This window comes from Brassica oleracea, chromosome C1 (assembly GCF_000695525.1).
Source record: "Brassica oleracea var. oleracea cultivar TO1000 chromosome C1, BOL, whole genome shotgun sequence".
Lineage (NCBI taxonomy): Eukaryota > Viridiplantae > Streptophyta > Magnoliopsida > Brassicales > Brassicaceae > Brassica > Brassica oleracea.
In genome coordinates, this window is record NC_027748.1 from 6,346,549 (window position 1) to 6,365,399 (window position 18,851).

Genomic DNA, 18,851 nt, shown 5'->3' on the forward strand with positions numbered 1-18,851 from the left:
CGAAGGCAATGGATTAGATAGATAGGCAAATCGAACACGCATCACGTGATTTCAAACGCTTCGATCACTCTGAAACAGCCATTCAAATCTAGCCAACTAGAGTCAGAACTTGTCATGTGGACACGTACGATTCCCGCAGCTCAAACATCAGTGTATGCTTTGATAACTCCACGTGATCATTTCAGCTAATTTAAACTGATGTGCGTTAATGTTTTTGTTTTTAATTCATCTAAGGGTTTAAGACTAATTTAACCGATTAAGTACTCAAATTACTGAATTGGTACTAATCGATTGTAAATAAGGATTTGTTGTTACTTTGTATATAATAAAATGCCCTCGACACACATCAAAGTCATTGTTTTTAAATTAATGGAATTATTAGGAATGAGTTAACCAAAATTTTAATTATAATTAATTTTATAAAAAACAACCTAAAACGATAATCTGGAACCAATACAATTCCGGTTAACTGGAAAACAGTGGTTCTAGGTTATAAGGATCCAACAAGAAAACAACAACATGCAAATTGAGAAATCAGAAAAAAACATTGTGGAAAAAGATATAGAAGCATAAAGTTCTGACGCCAATGAACAATAGTGATATATAGACAAAACCGATTATTTGTGACTTCACGGGACCGGGTGTCCAAACTAGCATATGAGGATCCGTCGACACTTCACCGTTAGAGACAAGGCCATTATCGGAGGAGTCCCGCATCCACAAACGCCATGATCTAGAAGAAGAACCGACTTAACCGCTACAAATTGTTTTGTAGCTTCGCTGTCTCACATGTACGAGAAACCGCACACAACTCCGCAAGTAACTCGGTGGAGAAAAGAACCCGCGCCAGAAAGGAAATGTTTCCCGAGGAACCGCCATTCCCACAACTAGTGTCTTCGTCGGCGGTTTCTCACTTTTGACATTCGAAAAAAACTAAGTCTTGGTAACTAACTTGCGGATCCTGCAGCCACTCCATCATCCTTAAATAGAGCATGTGGGCCATCGAATCCGATGAGCCACCATAAATATGGAGTTTTCGTAGAGGTCACTTCACCAAAATTTTACATTTCACCAAAATTTTATATTTCACCATAATTTACCCTCTTTTATGATAATATTTCATCAAATAGTACACCAAAATTTGGTATTTCATCATAATTATTTTTAAATTTTTATTGAATCTTCTATTTTTTTTTATAATATTTTTTTAGATCAAATATATTAGTGTATTATTCCATAATTAGATGATTCATTTTAAATCATAAAAATTTAAACATAATTTCTTAATAATCCTTTTAAAATTTATTTGGTTATACTAAAATATATTAATATTATAACTTTTAAAGCTAAATTTTGTTTTTAAATAGATACAAATTCAGTAATAATATCTTCATTATATATTACATCATTTTATCATTTAATTGGAATATATATATATATATATATATATATATATAATGGTTGAAAATGAATATTAAAATTTATTTATTATTCTCATAGCTTAAATGTATGTGAATAAATTGGAAGGAATACAAAAAGTCATTTTTTCACTTTATCATAAACTAAAAATATTATGCCTAATACACTAAAATAATAGAATTAATAGATATAATTATACTAATATATATATATATACTAAGTTTAGAATTTATTTAAAAACATAAATTTAATGAATAATTTTTATCTAGTATATTATAAACAATATTTTAATATTTTATATGTGTGAAAGTTATTTATTTCAAACAAAATAAGAATATTAACTAATAAAATTTATTTAATTTAATAATAATATATAATGATTTTTAATATATAATAAATAAATTATGAATAAATACAATGTAAAATTATATTTAAATTTTATGTTTATTTTACAAACTATAGTTAGTTATTCGGATAGTCAAATATAATAACATATGCAAGATTCAAACAATATTGTATAGTGCCAAATAATAACTATATGTATTAGGTTTTAATCTGCCTACTTTATGTAAAACGATTGCTATAATAAATGAGGTTTTTCATAGTTTAAAGCAACAATTTTAGGGGAATGTATAAAAGTTGCCACTAAATTCAAGAAAAAAACGTATAAATAAAAAATAATAATTCATGTTTTATATGTTAAATTCAAGTGACCACAATTTTAAGAAATTATATTCTACTTATTATGAAAGTTAAAGTAATAAATATTCAAAACAATATAAAGAAATTTAAATTTTATGAGATTTTTAATGGTAAAATCATTATATGATTAGTAAATAGATGCGCCCCATACAAATGTGCCTTTCTGATTTCCCGCAGCGTAACGAAGGAGATGAGAGTTCAGTCGTATGTGGCCCAAGGTAGTCCCAATTGGCTATGGGGTTTGTTGGATGAGGAGTTTGCGAGGATCAACACTTAAACAGGTGGACTTGATTAGAAGTGATTATCTGTGGTGTTGCTGATTTGGAATGTATGAGTCTTAGCTCTTTCCTTTTATCTGTGTTTTTGTTTCTTTGGTTTGGATGTCTTTGAACAATCCTTGTTGGTGTCAGTTTTTCTGTAATTTCACTCATTCTCAGAGTTAAAAAGAAAAATGCGCCCCTTACTAATACTACTTATAAATGAAAAAATATTTTCAGAAATTAAAAAAAAAAGATATAAAATTATTGTTTTCAAATAAATGTGGAAAAATTAGAATGTTACATACTGAATTCAGAAGAAACTCAATAATAATTATATATTAATATGAAAGCAAAAGGTACATACATGCACAGTCCGATCGAGAAATGTGATATAAAACAATCCAACAAGAAACACACAAGGGTATAAATGAAACTAAATGACTTAAAATAGGGTAAATATTTAGAAGATTTACACTGCTAAAATAAAAACATAACATAATCCCATTCAAATATCTCAACTACAGCGAAACTAATACTGAATCTTTAACAATAAACAATTTCAATGGAAAATATTAAAACACATAAATAAGGATTCTCACATAATATAATACCAACCCTTCAAGGTAAATATAAAATGGTAAATGAAAAATTTGATGAAACAAATTCTTGGCGGAAAAAATTACATCTAGACATACTTTCTACTTACCTATTTACATTCACACATATTTTCAGCATGTGAGGTATTTTATGTTTGTAAATTCTCCAAAAGATCTTTATAATCTAAAATTCCTTTTTCATTGACCCATAAAATTTTAATCCGCTGCATTTACTCTCTTCTCCGATGATTATACTTTTCATGTAGATTTTTTACACCATCTGATAAAAATCGCTAGTGGAAAAGAGAGACTGGACATGGGGATGCTAGTGGAGAGGAGAAGGTGTAAACGTGGTTACGGTGGAACACCTAATGGTTATGGTGGCTATGCTGGTGGCGACGTACGGTACAGGTAGGATCTTACGGTGGTGGTGAAGGAGGAAGAGTTGGAGGTGGAGCCATGGAGGTTGATCAAAAGTCGAAAGTATGGAGAGCTGATGGTGGAGGAGCTAATGGCGTAAGTGAAGTTTGTGCAGGTGAATATGAAAGTTGTGGTGGTAGATCAACAGCTATACCCTCCAATGGCGGCAAAGGAAGTGTTGGTAAAGGAGCTTATGGCGGAAGATATGAAAGTTGTGGTGGTGAAAGAAATGGTTAGCCGTCATGGAAGTAATGGAGGGTTTTCTGGTGGTGGCTCTTACGAAGACAGCAAAGAAAAAGAAACCAGATGTGGAGATAGATCTACATTTATACTCTTCAGTTGCGGTGGAGAAGCTTATGGCGGAATGGAGTTTATAGTGGTGGACGGTTGTGGAAGTGGTGGTGGTGAAAGAAGTGGTTCTGGATAACCCGTGTAAAAGAAGGATACAACAGTGGTGTTGAATGAAATGGTTATGGATAATCCACAATTTAAAATTGGTTTCATGACCACATTTTTTTTGATCACGTTAATGAAATTAAATAAAAGTTATAATAGATATTTTATGCCACCTTTTGCTTCACAAAGTACACCTCCAGCTTGAAGTATGTCAAAATGTATGACATCACTTCTAAAGTATGTCAACCACTAATATAGTATGTCAACTGGTGAAGCTCTCTTCTTCGCGCCCCTTTGCAGACCAACCACTAATATAGTTATAACTTATAAGGTCTAAACTATGTCCCAAATGGCCCATTTGAAACAAACGCCAGGATCGACATTGACCTTTTATATGGGCCGTCATTTCTCATTGATTGTATAATACCTAAGGCAAAACCAGGTCGCTTTTCCTTTAGTGTAATTTAGTTGAGATCTAACTAAACTGCCAACGACACCAATGCGCCACTGACTTTAATATGGCAAATACCTCTCGGAGATTAAGACACATCACTTTCAGCTCTTCTGGTCTTTTTAAATTTCCTTTTCTACTTTCCCCAAATTTGATTGTTTTTATAATTCCGGGATTTTAAACTAAATAACTTTTCTTGTACGAATAATCTTTTCATTTGGTACAAGAAAAGTTATTTTTCCTACAAAAAAACACTGAAATAGATATTTATTTACTTTTTTTTTTGTTAACCGAGGGGATCCGGCGACCGAGTCCGTATTGACGGGGAAATTGTCTCAAGATCACTAGCCCACCACCCCGTGGTTGAAATAGATATTTTTTAAATTCTACTTACCACAAATGTGTAATATGTACATTTTAGGATGTTTCAAATGGACCATTAGAGATATGTAATTATCTAAAAGACTAAAATATATGGTGTTAGTTTGACGGTGTAAAGCTACACGAGCCATTTGTCAGATTCTAATAAGAGAATCTTAGTAGAATCACGCAAAGATAAGATCTTTGCCTCACCATTTAAAGCAAACAAACTTTGTCATAACCTTACATAGGACATCAAACTCACAGCTAACTTTTTCTCTTTAAATCTCCACCTATTTATAATTTACACGCTTGTTTGTTTAAAGCCTATAAAGCATAGATACGTAGGAGCTAAAGTTGTAAAGTTAAGTTCCGTACAATAGCTAACTATATATATTCAAACAATTTTCAATATTAACGAAATATATGTAAGCCAATAAAATAGCGGACACCTTTTCAATTTTCTTATATTTGTAGTTGCGAAAATATATATGCAATGAATGTAATAGAAATATAGTATTGTTTTGATATTAAAAAGCTTTTTTGCTAATTTAAAATGTGTAAATTTAAAGTTGACAATCAAATTTTGTATCCTCTTACTCTCTGTGCAATTTCAAATGGTTCAACATACTTTTTCATTTACTGAAAATGATAAAGATAAATGGCATATCTGGTATATTTCGGGTCCATCTCTATATTTATTATTTACATCATTATCTATCAACCCCATCCTCTTCTCTTCTTATTCTCCATCTTCTCTACTGAGATTTTTCTTTAACAAAAAAACTCATCCTTGAATGCACGGTGGTGCATGGATGTGGAATCATAGCAAAAACGAAGAATTGGAGGATGATGATGAATCTTGGGAAGTGAAAGCTTTCGAGCAAGACACTAAAGGCAACATCTATGGTACCACTTGGCCTCCAAGATCTTACACTTGCAATTTCTGCCGCCGTGAGTTCCGTTCTGCTCAAGCCTTAGGCGGTCACATGAATGTCCACCGCCGTGACCGTGCCTCTAAGGCTCATCAAGGTCCTGCGGTTAGAAGCGGTGGCGGCAGCGGAGGCGGTAGGACAACGTTTCTCAGTTCTTGTGTTCCACCGTCGACAACGCTTATAATCCAATCCACGGCGAGTAACAGTGAAGGCTTGTCCCACTTCAACCAATTGCAAAACCCTAATGGCATGTTTGGTAATTCCAGTGATATGGTGAATTTTTATGGTACTACGCCGTTTCCTTCGAGCAACCTTGAGTTTTCGTTGTTGAACTCGTCGGTAGAGGTTCCTCCTAGGCTTATACAATATCCGACAGGAGATGATGAGAAAGCTGGCTCGATGAAAGAGACGACGAGAACATCAGTGAATGAGCCTGATCTTGAACTTCGACTAGGGCACAGGCCACCGTGACATTTCACATTCGTGACACACTTGAGGCCTTTCATATCCATATCCATTCATACAGAGGTTGTTTACATCCTAAATTGCATTTGTGTGAAATTCTGAACTTCAATTTGGTTTAATTGTCTATCACAATTAAATCCATTATATTTCATGCTTGGCTTCCTTGCTTTCACATATACATGTGCCTGAATTACAGATGTGTTTAAACGCTATAATTAGCATCTCGAAAATCCCTAAGAAATACATGTTTTAATGATTCCTCGGTTTAGATTTTCTTGAAAATGTTAGGCCTACTGTTTTGTTTTATTTTTGTCTTCGAATTCCAACTACAGTTTATTGGAGTCAATTTATACTCTTTATGTTACAAAATGACTATGACTTAGAATTTTGGCACATATTACTAAAACATATTAAATTTTGCTTATAAATGTATTATTTTGTGATTAACTATTCTTACAAATTTTAGCCAATAGAAGTTTAAAACACAGTTAATTTTTAAAAATTTACAATTTACCATTAATTATCTAATAAAAATACATTAAATATAAAAATGTATTTTACTGAAACATTTTTTTCTAAAACATGGATTATCTTAAAACGGATGGAATATTTTATTATCGACATTAAATTCATATTTAAAAGATGTCTCTATAACTTTTGAATGCTAGCTCAAAACTTTTGAACTATTTATAAGTGTCTTCAAATTATATATAAGAAGTGTTTTATAACAAAATAAAATTTCCAGTAATTTGCTGCCATAATCTTAAGAAGACAGTTTGTTCTTTCCATTTCCATATGCTTTAGGGTTTTGGAGTATTGCGCTGATATACATATTACTAATCCTAAAATGAAAAGATATTATAGCTATTTTTATATAATATTTTTTGGGTTTGTTTTAACGGAAATGTAATAAGTGATATATAACTAAATTTTGTTATTAAAGTAAAATTGTCTCTTTCGGTTTAAAAGTTCACCCACTAATATTTATTTATAGGATTCATTAAATTTCATATCTTATGAATCAATATATTTAGTTTTTTAAAATATGACATTTTAAATATGTGTTTAGAATCCTTTATTCAGTTAGAAGGACTGCTTTTTTTTTTTTTTAAAAAAAAGCATTCTAAGTTATTTCGAATCTTTTAATTGTTTTTTGGGGTTTCTTACTTATGTGTTACCAATTGTATTAAAACTAATGCAATCTTAATTTAAATTCAAATATACATATTCTGTAGATGATTCCTTTTAGGTTTCAAATAATTAATTTATCCACATGTTATACATATCCTATTCTATTATACAAAGTATTTTTTGGACAACCTATTATACAAAGTATTATATTTCAAAGTTAATAATTAATATAACTGCGACATGTCTCTTTTAACACATATTGAAATATTTTACGATAAATAGAAAATTATACAATAACTGCTTAATAATATTTGTTATTGTTTCTGATTATATGTTAGAAATTTTTATTTTATGTTATTTTCATAAAATTTATTAATATATTCATTTTATTCATCAATTATATTTAATTTCAAGTAATATATACTATTTAAAATTTGTTTTTATAACAGAGAGATTACTACTCGTTTCTTTTTATTATCTGAATCAACTTCAATTTTTTCGTAATTGCTTATTTGTGCTTTTCGATAGTGATTATGGATAACGTAACGTGAAACTTGATCTAATATCAAAATTTTGATTGAATAAGTTTTCTGTAAGCTTTGTGCATGTTTTGCATAAATAACCTGTGATGTTAATTACACGCCTTTGATCTTGAAGTTTTTCTGGTCCGTGAAGGCACTGCAAGTGTAACGCGTAACGTGTTCAATGCTCGAGAAAGGCATTATGAAAGCGAGAGAATAGAGATTAATGTTGAGGAAAAATGATCTTACCTCTACCTAAGTTTTCTTGGTGATGTTGCTTCTGCGTGTGTGCATGTATCTATTTCTCGATCGCAGTTATATATACTTATAGTTCGTTTTAATCTATAAAAATACATATATAGAACAAAGAAACGTTACCATAAACTTCGGGTAAAGGCAACATGAATCCAGAAATGGAAGAAGATTTGAGGACCACAAATGGAAGAAGAGATAGAGAAGGCATGTGAATTCTTTTTAATTCGTTGCATGTTGCTTCTTACTCAGATCTATTTCTGTCTCCACATTCATCTTTATTTATTTATTTTCTGTTTCAATATATCAATATAGTAGTACTCTCTCTTCACTAATTTTTTTACCCGAATTTTGGTACAACTACCAAAAATTGTAAATGTTTTTTTGACATTATCTTGTCTCGGACCCCCACAAGTGAAATTCAGAAACATTTCAAAATAGGCCATTATTATGTTGTTCTTCTTCTAGTTTTGGTCCCCGCTTCCTCACCATATCTAGTTTTGCTCTAACCGGTTAAGTTAATCTCACTTAGAGATCCAATGCCAAATTTTAAATCTTTATAATTATGTCACTTGCGTTCATCTTTCTTTTTTTTGTCGAGTACTTGCGTTCATCTATCAGCAGTTATTAGGGTTTTAAAGTAAGAAAATGCAAATTTACTTGTTTCTGCTTTAAAAGAGGACATAAACATACCGACCAAGATTCGTGTAAAAACCAAAACTGAGATATGTATTTGTTGGTTTGCAAAAAAAAAAATTGATGTTAAAAATAAATAAACTAAAGAGGCATTTTGGGATTTGGGATGTGAGAGATGAACAGTCCATTGAATCAGTGAGATAAGATTCTTTCACTACAATGTCTTCTTATGCTCAGCAAAGGTTCGAATCCCCCATATCAACCATCCATTGTCGCTTTCACCTTTGTTTAAATAAATCGAAAGAACTTTGGTTTGCAATTATTGACAGAAGTATTATATATTCAGTTTTCAGTTAAGTATTCAGCAATGCTTTTATGCAGAAAAATACGGCCTAAGATGGGAAGTTATTCATATACATTATGTGAAATGCAAATAATAATTTCATTTTTGTTCTACTACTCATCACAAAAGGATATTTGCACTCCATCAAGGCTCGAAAGCAGTGTGGCAAAATCCTTTGACTATTTCATTTCGGGATTTCTGAAATTGATTTAATTCAAATTGAAAGTGACATTGGTCTTAAGAATTACCTTTCTTATTCGCCATAGCTTGGCCGCCATCTTCTCACGCACCAAGTCAAGCTTAAGCTAACTTTTTCTTCTATGGCAAGTTCAACTCATTAGATATGTAGTGATTGTTCGTTGACTTTTAGAGCTCGCGTCATCATTCTCTAAAGTGAACTTTTCAGATTATTGATAGCTTATCTCTGGCCTTTTAATGGAATGGTGATTCTACCTGTTACAGAGATGCACTTGTGCTTAAGACTATATTTCTAAATTCTAACAATTTCAGTAAATGAAACTTGTCCCTAGCATTCACCTATCTATGGAACTTTAAGAAGATTGGCGAAGTTAGTTGCGATCACTTGTTTTTTAGCTTTCTCAACAACTTTCTGATCTTTTTTTCTTGTCATCAACGTACCAACTCAACTAAGAGTTGTACCTTCGTTAAACAATTGATTATAATCAGAATAATAAGAAAAAGTTGGATACCATGCATTGTCGTCTCAAATTATTTTAAAACTTTGTTAAAAAATCATAATAACAATATACTTAAAAATTGTTTTAAAATTTAATAGCTTCATATCTATATAAGTTTTACTATTTTTGAAATTATATGCCCTACATTTAAAAATATAATTTAAAATTACATAATTTACGCACTAGTATAAACAGCTACTCAAGTTTCAATTTTTTTTTTCTAAATCTTATTCCAACATTCCACTTACACATGCTAAAAACGGTCATGCCTCTATGCAAAGTTCGAGCTCGAGGTTAGCCTCTTTATTTTTCTTGTTCGGGTCAAAAACGGTCACGACGAAGTTAACATCCAAATCTTCGTAAAAATCAGCATGAACATTTTGCACGAAAGTTATACTTCGTAAAAAGATTCTTTACGAAGAGCCTCGCGGTAAAATCTTGTTCAAATCTCAAATCGAACCAAATACCGATTGTCCAATGGAACGGACACGTATCCGAACCGACCACGGGCAAGTTCGAGTATGGCAATCGGACTACAGACAAGCCAAGCTCGGTCGCTACGTAGCGACCGAGCTCGAGCCAAGGCTTGGTCGCTACGTAGCGACCGAGCACGCATACGGCTCGGACGCTACATAGCGACCGAGCTCAAGCCAAAGCTCGGTCGCTACGTAGCGACCAAGCACGCACACAGCTCGGTCGCTATGCGGCTCAGTCGCTACCTAGCGACTGAGCTCGAGCCAAACTCGGTCGCTACGTATCGACCGAGCACGTACACGGCTTGGTTGTTATGTAGCGATCGGGCTCTTCCAAAACGTCAATACGACACGAATCCATGCATTCTCATCTACTCTTTAAATGCTATCTCTCGTAGACCACGGCTAAGTTATTCTATGTTTCCCGTCACACGAAGTCATCAGTCAAACTTTACGATAAAAACCGCGGGAAGTTTGCTTTTATCGAAAAAACCGTAATAAAAGTTTCGAGCCAAAGACGGCCCAAAGAGACCTAAGACGAAGCTCAAAGCCCACTTACAATTTCTTAACCAAAAGCCCATAAGCCGTATGACGGTTTATGCTAGGTTCGTAAGGCAAGATAAATGTTAATTTTCCGCGGATAAATGTGAAGTTTCCGAAAATAATAACGAAGATCGGGAAAAACAGAATATCTCTATTTTTAAGCTATGACGGCTTAATGGCAGAAGGGGGAAAAGCGTAAACCGACCTAGGAACAAGTATATAAGGAGTCCTAGGCGAGAGACACCATGGACAACTTTTTAGACTCAGAATTCTCTGCACTTAGAAACTTTAGGCTCTATTCTCGACAAGTTCGGTTTCTTTGACTGGCACTCAATTACTAGACGAACTCGCCCATGCAGTTCGATCTCTTGTCCAGCTCTGTCAATTGAACTACGTTCGGCTTGATCCTCGAAAGGGGTACGTAGGCAGCCTTTAACAAGGTTCAGTCCGAAATCAATGAAAAAACTTTTCTGTATATTTTTCGTCTTTTGTTATCGAGCTGCGACTCAACTAGGTTTGAGCTTTTAGGCCGCTAGAACTAGGTAACTTGCTGACAGCCTTTGCGGCCAAAGCTTTTATGATCTCTTGTAATGATCGCAACGCTTTTACGCGGATTCGAAATAAGATCTATTGTTTTCTCTAAACTCGTTTGTTATCTCTTCATGATTTCCGCATCTACTTGGTCACTTGTTGTTGGCTCTCGCAGAGATCCGGGACCTCTGGACAATTAGGGTTTTCCTAGTTTCCTAATTTAAACGTAAATCGACAGTGCGAATTTCGTTCCCACATTTTTCCTCCCATTCAGAGAAGATAAACTGACTCGTATAATTGATGGTTTGTCTCCTCTGTTGAAGCATCTTGGATTAAGAAGCGTTTTCGCTATGGAGCTTCATTTGTTGATTTGTTGTCACTTGTTCTATATAATCATTTAACTTCAAGCTTTGTCACTGTTGGAAAGCCTGGATTTAACCCTTTGGGCTTTTAGAAATAAAAATGCTATTATTCTAGAAATGCTATTAAGCAAAATGTGGTCCAAGTAATCTTGAACCAAGCTTACAGTACATTTTAGAAAAAAAACTTACATTACATAGTAATGAAGTTTACAAATTAGCAAAAAATAAATAACAATTTATGGTTTTGTCCCATACCAAGCTAAAGTTGCATTGCATGAAACTAAAATTTGTAAGGCATCGTGTAGCTGTTCCAAACCAAAGCTTTACCAAGTGGAATTCTACGTGTGATCGTCTAGCCTTGTCAGTAACCAATACAGCTTGTTGTGTTCTTTTATTTGTGAACTGACTCATCAATACTTTTAAATTAGGATTACGACCGATTGATAGATGTTGTGTGCAACTATTTAATCCTTTTATCTAAGGAACCATTTATTATACACCCGGCCATTTTATAACTAACAATTAATAATATTGATTTTGGTAACTTCCTTCCTCTTTGGTTCCAATATTCTCGCAGCCCACTTCTATCGAACACATACAATATATACTTGACGATTACATAATGGATTTGAGCGTGTGATAATAAAATACTACTATGTGGTCAACTAATATTTACATAACAAACGCTAATTAAGCAAATTCTTAACGTTTAATGCGACAATATGCCACTTTCATTCATATTAATGATTGATACACTCTTATTCATATTCTTTATATATATATTAAACAAAAAGATATTTAAATTCAGTTCACACGCTGGGTTTTAAGGGTAACCGTTTCAATATACTAAACCAAAAAAATAGAAATATGTCCATTAGAATTTTCAATAAATGTGTAAATATTTTTTCAGTTCCTTGGTGTAAAAACAAACCAGTTCATGGTTTAGAAAAACTAACAAGTTCATTATAATTATTTTATATGTATATAAGAGCCTGCCGGTTCAGTGTAAATATATAAAGATTTTGAGTATTCAAAAATATTTTAAATATTATTATATAATTAAATTTTAAATCTAAAATAAATAGAAATATAAATTTATAATAGGCTATTAATAACAAAAATAATTTAATATTGTTATTTACTATTAATTTAATATAATTTTTTGGAGTTTTGTTAGATCAACCAGTATCAGATCGCGGGTTGGTAGCATGTTTTTAGTGTTTTTTTCTAGTTTTATCTGATTAACGGATCTATTCTATTAAATCAGAATCATGACCAATTGATAAATTATTGGTCCAATAATTTTTCCCTCCGTGACCTATTTAAAAAATAACCAAATATATTTCAATAATATAATCAGTTATCTCTCTTCGTGCAAATCAGTTCACATAATGAGTTACCTCCTCTTTTAAAGGATACGTATATGACAACAAATCTAGAATTCAAATATATTTTTGTATTTATTTTGTTATTAATATTTGTTACCTAATAATATTTCACAAATTTATAGTTATGCAACATCACAAATTCAATATAAATATCAAAATATCTTATTAATAATAATAATAAAAATTATAAAAATATAATTATAAAAAAACAAATATGACTAAAAAACATAAATATGAAAATTAAATTTCTAAAAAAATTGTAGAACAAAAAATATACGTGCCTTTCAATCTAGACAGAGATGGACATGGGGGCGTAAAAAGTTATTCTATCAACTTGTTCCGACCTAGGATAATAAGCTCACAATTTACATTTTTTTTCAATTAATATATTTACTTGAAAAAATGAATATATTTTATCCAAAAAAAAAGATAAAAAAGTTATATATACTTCCGTATAAAATTGTGTGGTTAACGTAACCGAAGCTTTAAGACTCTCTGTCTCTTGTGTGCTAGCAACAACAATGGAATCCGTAGGCTCTCTTAACAAAGACTCATTCGTTTCACTCTTATCGAAACTCATCGGCGAATCCAAGTTCGTCCAAAACAATCCGCCGGAGCTCATCCCGCAAGAGGATCGAATCGTAAACCACGTCCTCGATTCTCTCCGTCCTTACAGCACAGAAACTGGTGGTGGTCCTCTTGTGATCAATCATGTGGCGTATCACTCAGGAAGAGGCAACCTCATCGTGGAGTACCCAGGATCTGTCCCCGGAAAGATCTTGTCTTTCGTCGGAATGCACATGGACGTCGTCACCGCCAATCCCGACGAATGGGTGATCATTTTTCGTGGTTTTGATTGGTGCCCGTTAGAATTAAGATGTTGGGTTTACGCGAATTGATCCAAAGTTGAAACCTTTATCACATTTTGTACTCTAGGGTTTATTGGGATTGATCCAAAGTTGAAACCTTTATCACATTTTGTGCTCTAGGGTTTATAGGGATTGATCCAAAGTTGAAACCTTTATCTCATTGTGTAGTCTTGGGTTTATGCGGATTATTCCAAAGTTTAGATCTTTATCTCATTGTGTAGTCTAGGGTTTATGCGGATTGTTCCAAAGTTTTATCTCATTGTGTACTATAGGGTTTATGCGGATTGTTCCAAAGTTGAGATCTTTATCTTCTTGTGTAGTCTTGGCCTCTTGGGTTTATGCGGATTGATCCAAAGTTGAGATCTTTATCTTCTTTTGTGTACTCTAGGGTTTAATTGGTTATGGTTTTATTCAGATGTCTCTGTTTTGGGTTTGATTGTTCTTTCGTAGGAGTTTGATCCTTTCTCGCTGAGCATAGATGGTGATAAGCTTCGAGGCCGTGGGACTACGGATTGTCTTGGTCACGTTGCTCTTGTGACTGAGCTCATGAAGAGGCTCGGGGAGACTAAACCGGCGTTGAAATCATCGGTGGTGGCGGTTTTTATTGCTAGTGAAGAGAACTCTTCGATTCCAGGTGTTGGTGTGGACATGCTGGTTAAAGACAAGCTTCTCGATAAGCTCAAATCCGGACCATTGTTAATTTTTTTTTTAAAAATATTCTTGAGTTGTATGAAGCTGTTGTTGATGTATGAGTTGTTTTTGAAGGTTTTGGATTGATACGGCGGATAAGCAGCCGTGTATTGGAACGGGTGGTATGATTCCTTGGAAGCTTCATTTCAGTGGAAAGCTTTTCCACAGCGGTTTAGCTCACAAGGTATGGTCCTGTTAAATTGGTGAAGCTGCAAGCTCAGCATTTGAATCCTTTAATCTTGTGTTTATGCTCAGGCGATTAACGCTATGGAGTTAGGAATGGAAGGGCTTAAAGAAATTCAATCCCGGTTCTACAGAGACTTTCCTCCTCACCCACAAGAGAAAGTTTATGGTTTTGCGACGCCATCCACCATGAAGCCAACACAATGGAGCTGTAAGTTTTTGAGTAATGACTTCCAAATGTTGTGTCTACTTAACTCCAATAGGATTTTTGCAGATCCTGGAGGAGGAATCAATCAAATCCCTGGAGAATGTACCGTCTCCGGTGATGTCAGGTTATGTTTTTCTAAGTTGTGAATACTGTAAAACTGAGATGTCTCATCAGTTTTTTTTTTTACTTACTTTTTTCTCTGTTCTTTTGGTTTCAGGTTGACTCCTTTCTATGAGTAAGTCTCTCTTCTCTCTTGGTTCCATAGTTGTTTCGTTCTTCTATGCATTTAGACACACTCTAAAGAACTAACCCTTGTTTTTTCCGCAGCGTGAAGGAAGTGATGAAGAAGCTGCAAGAGTATGTAGACGACATAAACACTAACGTCGAGAATCTCGCAACCCGTGGTCCTGTATCCAAGTACGTATTACCAGATGGGACTTACGTGGAAGGTTCGTTTTTTTTCTAACTCTTACACCTGATTTCATTCCTTCTCTCATTTTTTGTTTGTTAACAAAGTCTCAATTGTCTCCTGCAGGCTAACGTTAAGCTTTGATGAAGCATCAGCTGGAGTTGCATGTAATCTTGATTCCCGCGGCTATCACGTTCTTTGCAACGCAACCAAAGAAGTCGTCGGGCACGTGAAGCCTTACTCAATCACCGGTACTTTGCCTCTTATCCGAGACCTGAAGGTAATCCATTAGATAAGCCCCCTTAACCTCACTAGACTCAAGTCTGATCCTTCCAGATTCTTCTGCAATTTACTCTTTTCTCAAATCGATTGTAGGACGAAGGTTTCGATGTGCAAACTTCAGGATTCGGCCTCATGGCTACATATCATGCAAAGAATGAGTACTGTCTTCTTACAGACATGTGCCAAGGCTTTGATGTCTTCGTTAGGATCATTTCTCAACTTGAACAAGACTAAACACTTTACTTTGAAGACAATAAAAATAAAAGCTTCAAGTGGCTGCTCTCTTATTTGGTTCTAAACACTTGCTATCTATTTGTACAAGTCAATGGTGGTTCAATACATAAAAGACAATTTAAACACAAAAGGGTAGTGTTTTATTCATTTATTTTTTAATCTATCTTGAACTGTTGTTGTCACCTTCAGTTTCAAGCTTATGTACCCGGAGGCGCAGTCTTTGCTGGTGATGGTGAAGCTTCCAGAGTCCATTACCCAATACAACAGCCGAGTATATGCCATGTGTGATGATAGGAGCAAGAAGGTTGTTTGTCTGCAATATTTTTTTTTTTCAAGTTATGATTCCTTTTAACGTCGATAAAGAGAATGAGTCGGTAATATAAAAGTACCTGAATCCATTCAAAGCCTAAGTACAGACCCAAAAGCCCTTCAAGAAGAGGAGAGTAGATCTTCTTCATCTGTCTCCTCTCGTACCACGCTGCAAACAACTGCTTGAGCTCGTCACGGGCAGAAGGAGTTTTCAAGACGGGTGCCGTTATATAAGTCGGGTCTTTAGGTGAAGCAGCAATGTAATAGAGAGAGCCAGTGAGAGCGGCGGTAATAGCGGCTGCAAACGCTTGAGCAAACGGTACGAACGGAGGCAATAGTCCAGTCTGTAAATTTCAATAGTTTCAAGTCAATTTGGAATCTTAGAAGGTAAAGAAGAGAGAGAGAGAGAGCATACCAAAGCGACCATTCCTCGAGGATCTGAGATGAGATCTGTGCCTCTTAGGAATATATCAGCTAGTGCACCCTGAAACGCAGCGCGATAGAAGAGCTCCTCTCCCACCGAACTTGCAGCAACTACTAAGATAAACTAAAAGAAACACATCAATGGTACCAGTTCTTGAAGTTTCAAAAGATTTTGTTAAAAGAGAGTTAATTTCACCTGCCAAGCTGACATTCCATGGAAGAAGCCACGAAGCTCCTCATCTTCAACATCTCTAATGGCACGAGCGTGCGGCGACACTTTCACAACTTCATCCTAAAACAAGAAAACAATCGCAATCAACACAAAACCATTAAAAGAGAGAGAGAGAGTCCTAACTCTTTAACTTACATCAAGAATGAAGAGAAGAGCCATGATAGGTGGAGAAGCATAACCAAGACCAGCGATAATAGCATCTAAAGAAGCATTAAAACCTCCTGTGTAATCGATTCCTGCTACTTCACATATAAACCTTCCCGCCACAGCCATTCCACAGTATATTCCTGTTTTTTTTTTTATATTTTAAATTTAAAAAATAATCCAAAACTTTAATTTACTTGAAAACAAAACTTTTGCCATCAGTCATCACCACCGAGTTGACTCACCGATTCCGTAACTCAGCCTAACAACAGCACCGATCTTATCCCAATCTCCGCCGCTTCCACCGACAAACTCCCCGACTGACGTCACCTCTCCCGACGGTCCAGCTAACACCCCGCTGCCGAAGCTTCCCACCGACGTTACATCTCCCGAAGGCACAGCTACACTTCTTGCCGCCGCCGCCGCATCCCCGTCGTCGATCACTTCGCCGCTACTCTGTCCCGACGAAGACGCTTTAACTCCCCTCGACTTCTCTAACGAAAGACTGCTTCTCTTCCCGCTACGCTTCCGAAGCTCCGATCTCGAACTCGCCGGAGACTCGTAATGCCTATAACTACGATCACTACTCTTGAACCATGACGAAGACGAAGACGAAGACAAAGAAGAAGAGGAGAAAGCGACTCTTGTCGTACTACAAGTCAACAAAGGAAGACCCATTAGATTTTACACGCGACAGCTCTCAGGCGAATTCGCCGGAGAGACTCTGTTCTTCATCTAGTGTGAGAGAGAGAGAAAGAGAGACTCTGTTCTCATCAGTATTTATTTCTATTTTTTCAAAATTAATATTTAAAATGTAAAACTCCTGACCGTCGGATGATATAGACATAATTAATCTAACGGTTAAGGAGAGTTTTTAATAGAGACCACTCGAAACTGACGAAGTTCCACTTCGACTTGACTACCTACGGCTTTTACATGTCTACACGTCACTATATATGTTTTTCTTCCTGCGTGAAACTCTAATGGGCTTTATTTCAAATTAACGGGCCTTAGTGCCGATGCTTTCCTAAACGGTGATCCAAATTTCAGATCTTATCTTAATTTTCTTAGAAAATAATATATTTATTGTGAAAATTGGAAAAAATCTGAAAAAGATTTATTTTTGAAAACTACAGTTTTTAATTTAAAGCACTAACCTTTTATAAATTAAGTTATAAATCTTTAATAAAGTCCTATAATTATTTAGTATCTAAATTAAAAATAATGGAGAACAAAATTTAAAATGTAAAATATATCATGTGTATATATATATAATAATTAAGACGTTGTTCGTCTAGTAGGTGTACAAGTCATATATTAAAAAAACTTATTAAGATTCTCTGAATCACGTTTCAGTCTAATTAATACTTCCTTCATTTCTTAAAAATATCATTTTAGATTTTATTTTTGTTTTTAAAAAATGTCGTTTTGTATTTTAATGCATAATTTAAAATAAATGTTCATTTTAATCTTATTTTATTAGTGTATTAATTAAATAGAGAGAAATATTTAATGTATGAACAGAGTATAAATAAAAATTTTAAGTATTTTTTAATATGCGTAAAAAACTTTAAATGACAATTTTCAACAGAGAAAATAATATTATAAATAATTATTATGCACTTTTAAAACTTGCCACACAATAATTTTTCTCTAAATTTTAGTCATTTTGCTATAATTGTAATATTATATGTCATAAGAGTCAGTAGTTACAACCTTCTTCCAAACTTAATATCATATGATTAAATTTTAATTAATCTTTTTGAAAAAATAAATTTTAATTAATATATTGTTCAGTTTTGTCATACATTTATAATTGTCATACTCTATTTATAAACACATCAAAATGACCATTTATTATAACACATATCAAACATAAAAAAAAAAAATGTTGAGAATATGAATATCCCTTACATTTTTAGACATGTTATATGAATGGTCTAATATATTAAATTTAGATATAGTTATGTTTAAATAATTAATGAT

General features: G+C 33.8%; 3 protein-coding genes across 4 annotated transcripts; 2 read left to right on the forward strand and 1 right to left on the reverse strand.

The window, feature by feature from the left end:
• The first annotated feature begins 5,342 nt into the window (after window positions 1-5,342).
• On the forward strand, window positions 5,343-7,989 carry LOC106292281 (probable transcriptional regulator RABBIT EARS). 2 transcript variants are annotated; one of them, XM_013727891.1, is made up of 2 exons: window positions 5,343-6,067; window positions 7,794-7,989. In XM_013727891.1, the coding sequence occupies exon 1, from the start codon at window positions 5,402-5,404 to the stop codon at window positions 6,008-6,010; it is 609 nt and encodes a 202-aa protein (XP_013583345.1). In that variant the 5' UTR covers window positions 5,343-5,401; the 3' UTR covers window positions 6,011-6,067; window positions 7,794-7,989. The 2 variants fall into 2 exon arrangements, with proteins under 2 accessions (XP_013583345.1, XP_013583340.1); XM_013727886.1 differs by having other exon boundaries at window positions 7,811-7,989.
• A 5,382-nt stretch (window positions 7,990-13,371) lies between these two features.
• On the forward strand, window positions 13,372-15,855 carry LOC106311717 (acetylornithine deacetylase). Its single transcript, XM_013748981.1, has 9 exons — window positions 13,372-13,715; window positions 14,202-14,446; window positions 14,517-14,625; window positions 14,697-14,835; window positions 14,899-14,956; window positions 15,050-15,067; window positions 15,160-15,285; window positions 15,368-15,521; window positions 15,617-15,855. The coding sequence occupies exons 1-9, from the start codon at window positions 13,404-13,406 to the stop codon at window positions 15,755-15,757; spliced, it is 1,302 nt and encodes a 433-aa protein (XP_013604435.1). The 5' UTR covers window positions 13,372-13,403; the 3' UTR covers window positions 15,758-15,855.
• Window positions 15,778-17,635, reverse strand: LOC106311706. The gene is made up of 6 exons (XM_013748969.1): window positions 17,111-17,635; window positions 16,857-17,008; window positions 16,686-16,781; window positions 16,482-16,613; window positions 16,147-16,410; window positions 15,778-16,070 (listed from the first exon to the last, which is right to left on the reverse strand). Exons 1-6 carry the CDS (start codon window positions 17,541-17,543, stop codon window positions 15,918-15,920), a joined length of 1,230 nt encoding a protein of 409 aa, XP_013604423.1. The 5' UTR covers window positions 17,544-17,635; the 3' UTR covers window positions 15,778-15,917.
• Between the last annotated feature and the right edge of the window lie 1,216 nt (window positions 17,636-18,851).

What these genes read in the sequence shown, in the direction of transcription:
- LOC106311706 (XM_013748969.1), bottom strand. Translation starts at nt 17,543, where the DNA reads ATGGGTCTTCCTTTGTTGACTTGTAGTACGACAAGAGTCGCTTTCTCC. An exon ending in ATGGAATGTCAGCTTGGCAG is followed by an intron (nt 16,614 to 16,685) that starts GTGAAATTAACT and finishes TGTTTCTTTTAG; the next exon opens with TTTATCTTAGTAGTTGCTGC. An exon ending in CTCGAGGAATGGTCGCTTTG is followed by an intron (nt 16,411 to 16,481) that starts GTATGCTCTCTC and finishes TGAAATTTACAG; the next exon opens with ACTGGACTATTGCCTCCGTT.
- LOC106311717 (XM_013748981.1), top strand. Translation starts at nt 13,404, where the DNA reads ATGGAATCCGTAGGCTCTCTTAACAAAGACTCATTCGTTTCACTCTTA. An exon ending in GAAGCCAACACAATGGAGCT is followed by an intron (nt 14,836 to 14,898) that starts GTAAGTTTTTGA and finishes GGATTTTTGCAG; the next exon opens with ATCCTGGAGGAGGAATCAAT. An exon ending in GGGACTTACGTGGAAGGTTC is followed by an intron (nt 15,286 to 15,367) that starts GTTTTTTTTCTA and finishes TGTCTCCTGCAG; the next exon opens with GCTAACGTTAAGCTTTGATG.
- LOC106292281 (XM_013727891.1), top strand. Translation starts at nt 5,402, where the DNA reads ATGCACGGTGGTGCATGGATGTGGAATCATAGCAAAAACGAAGAATTG.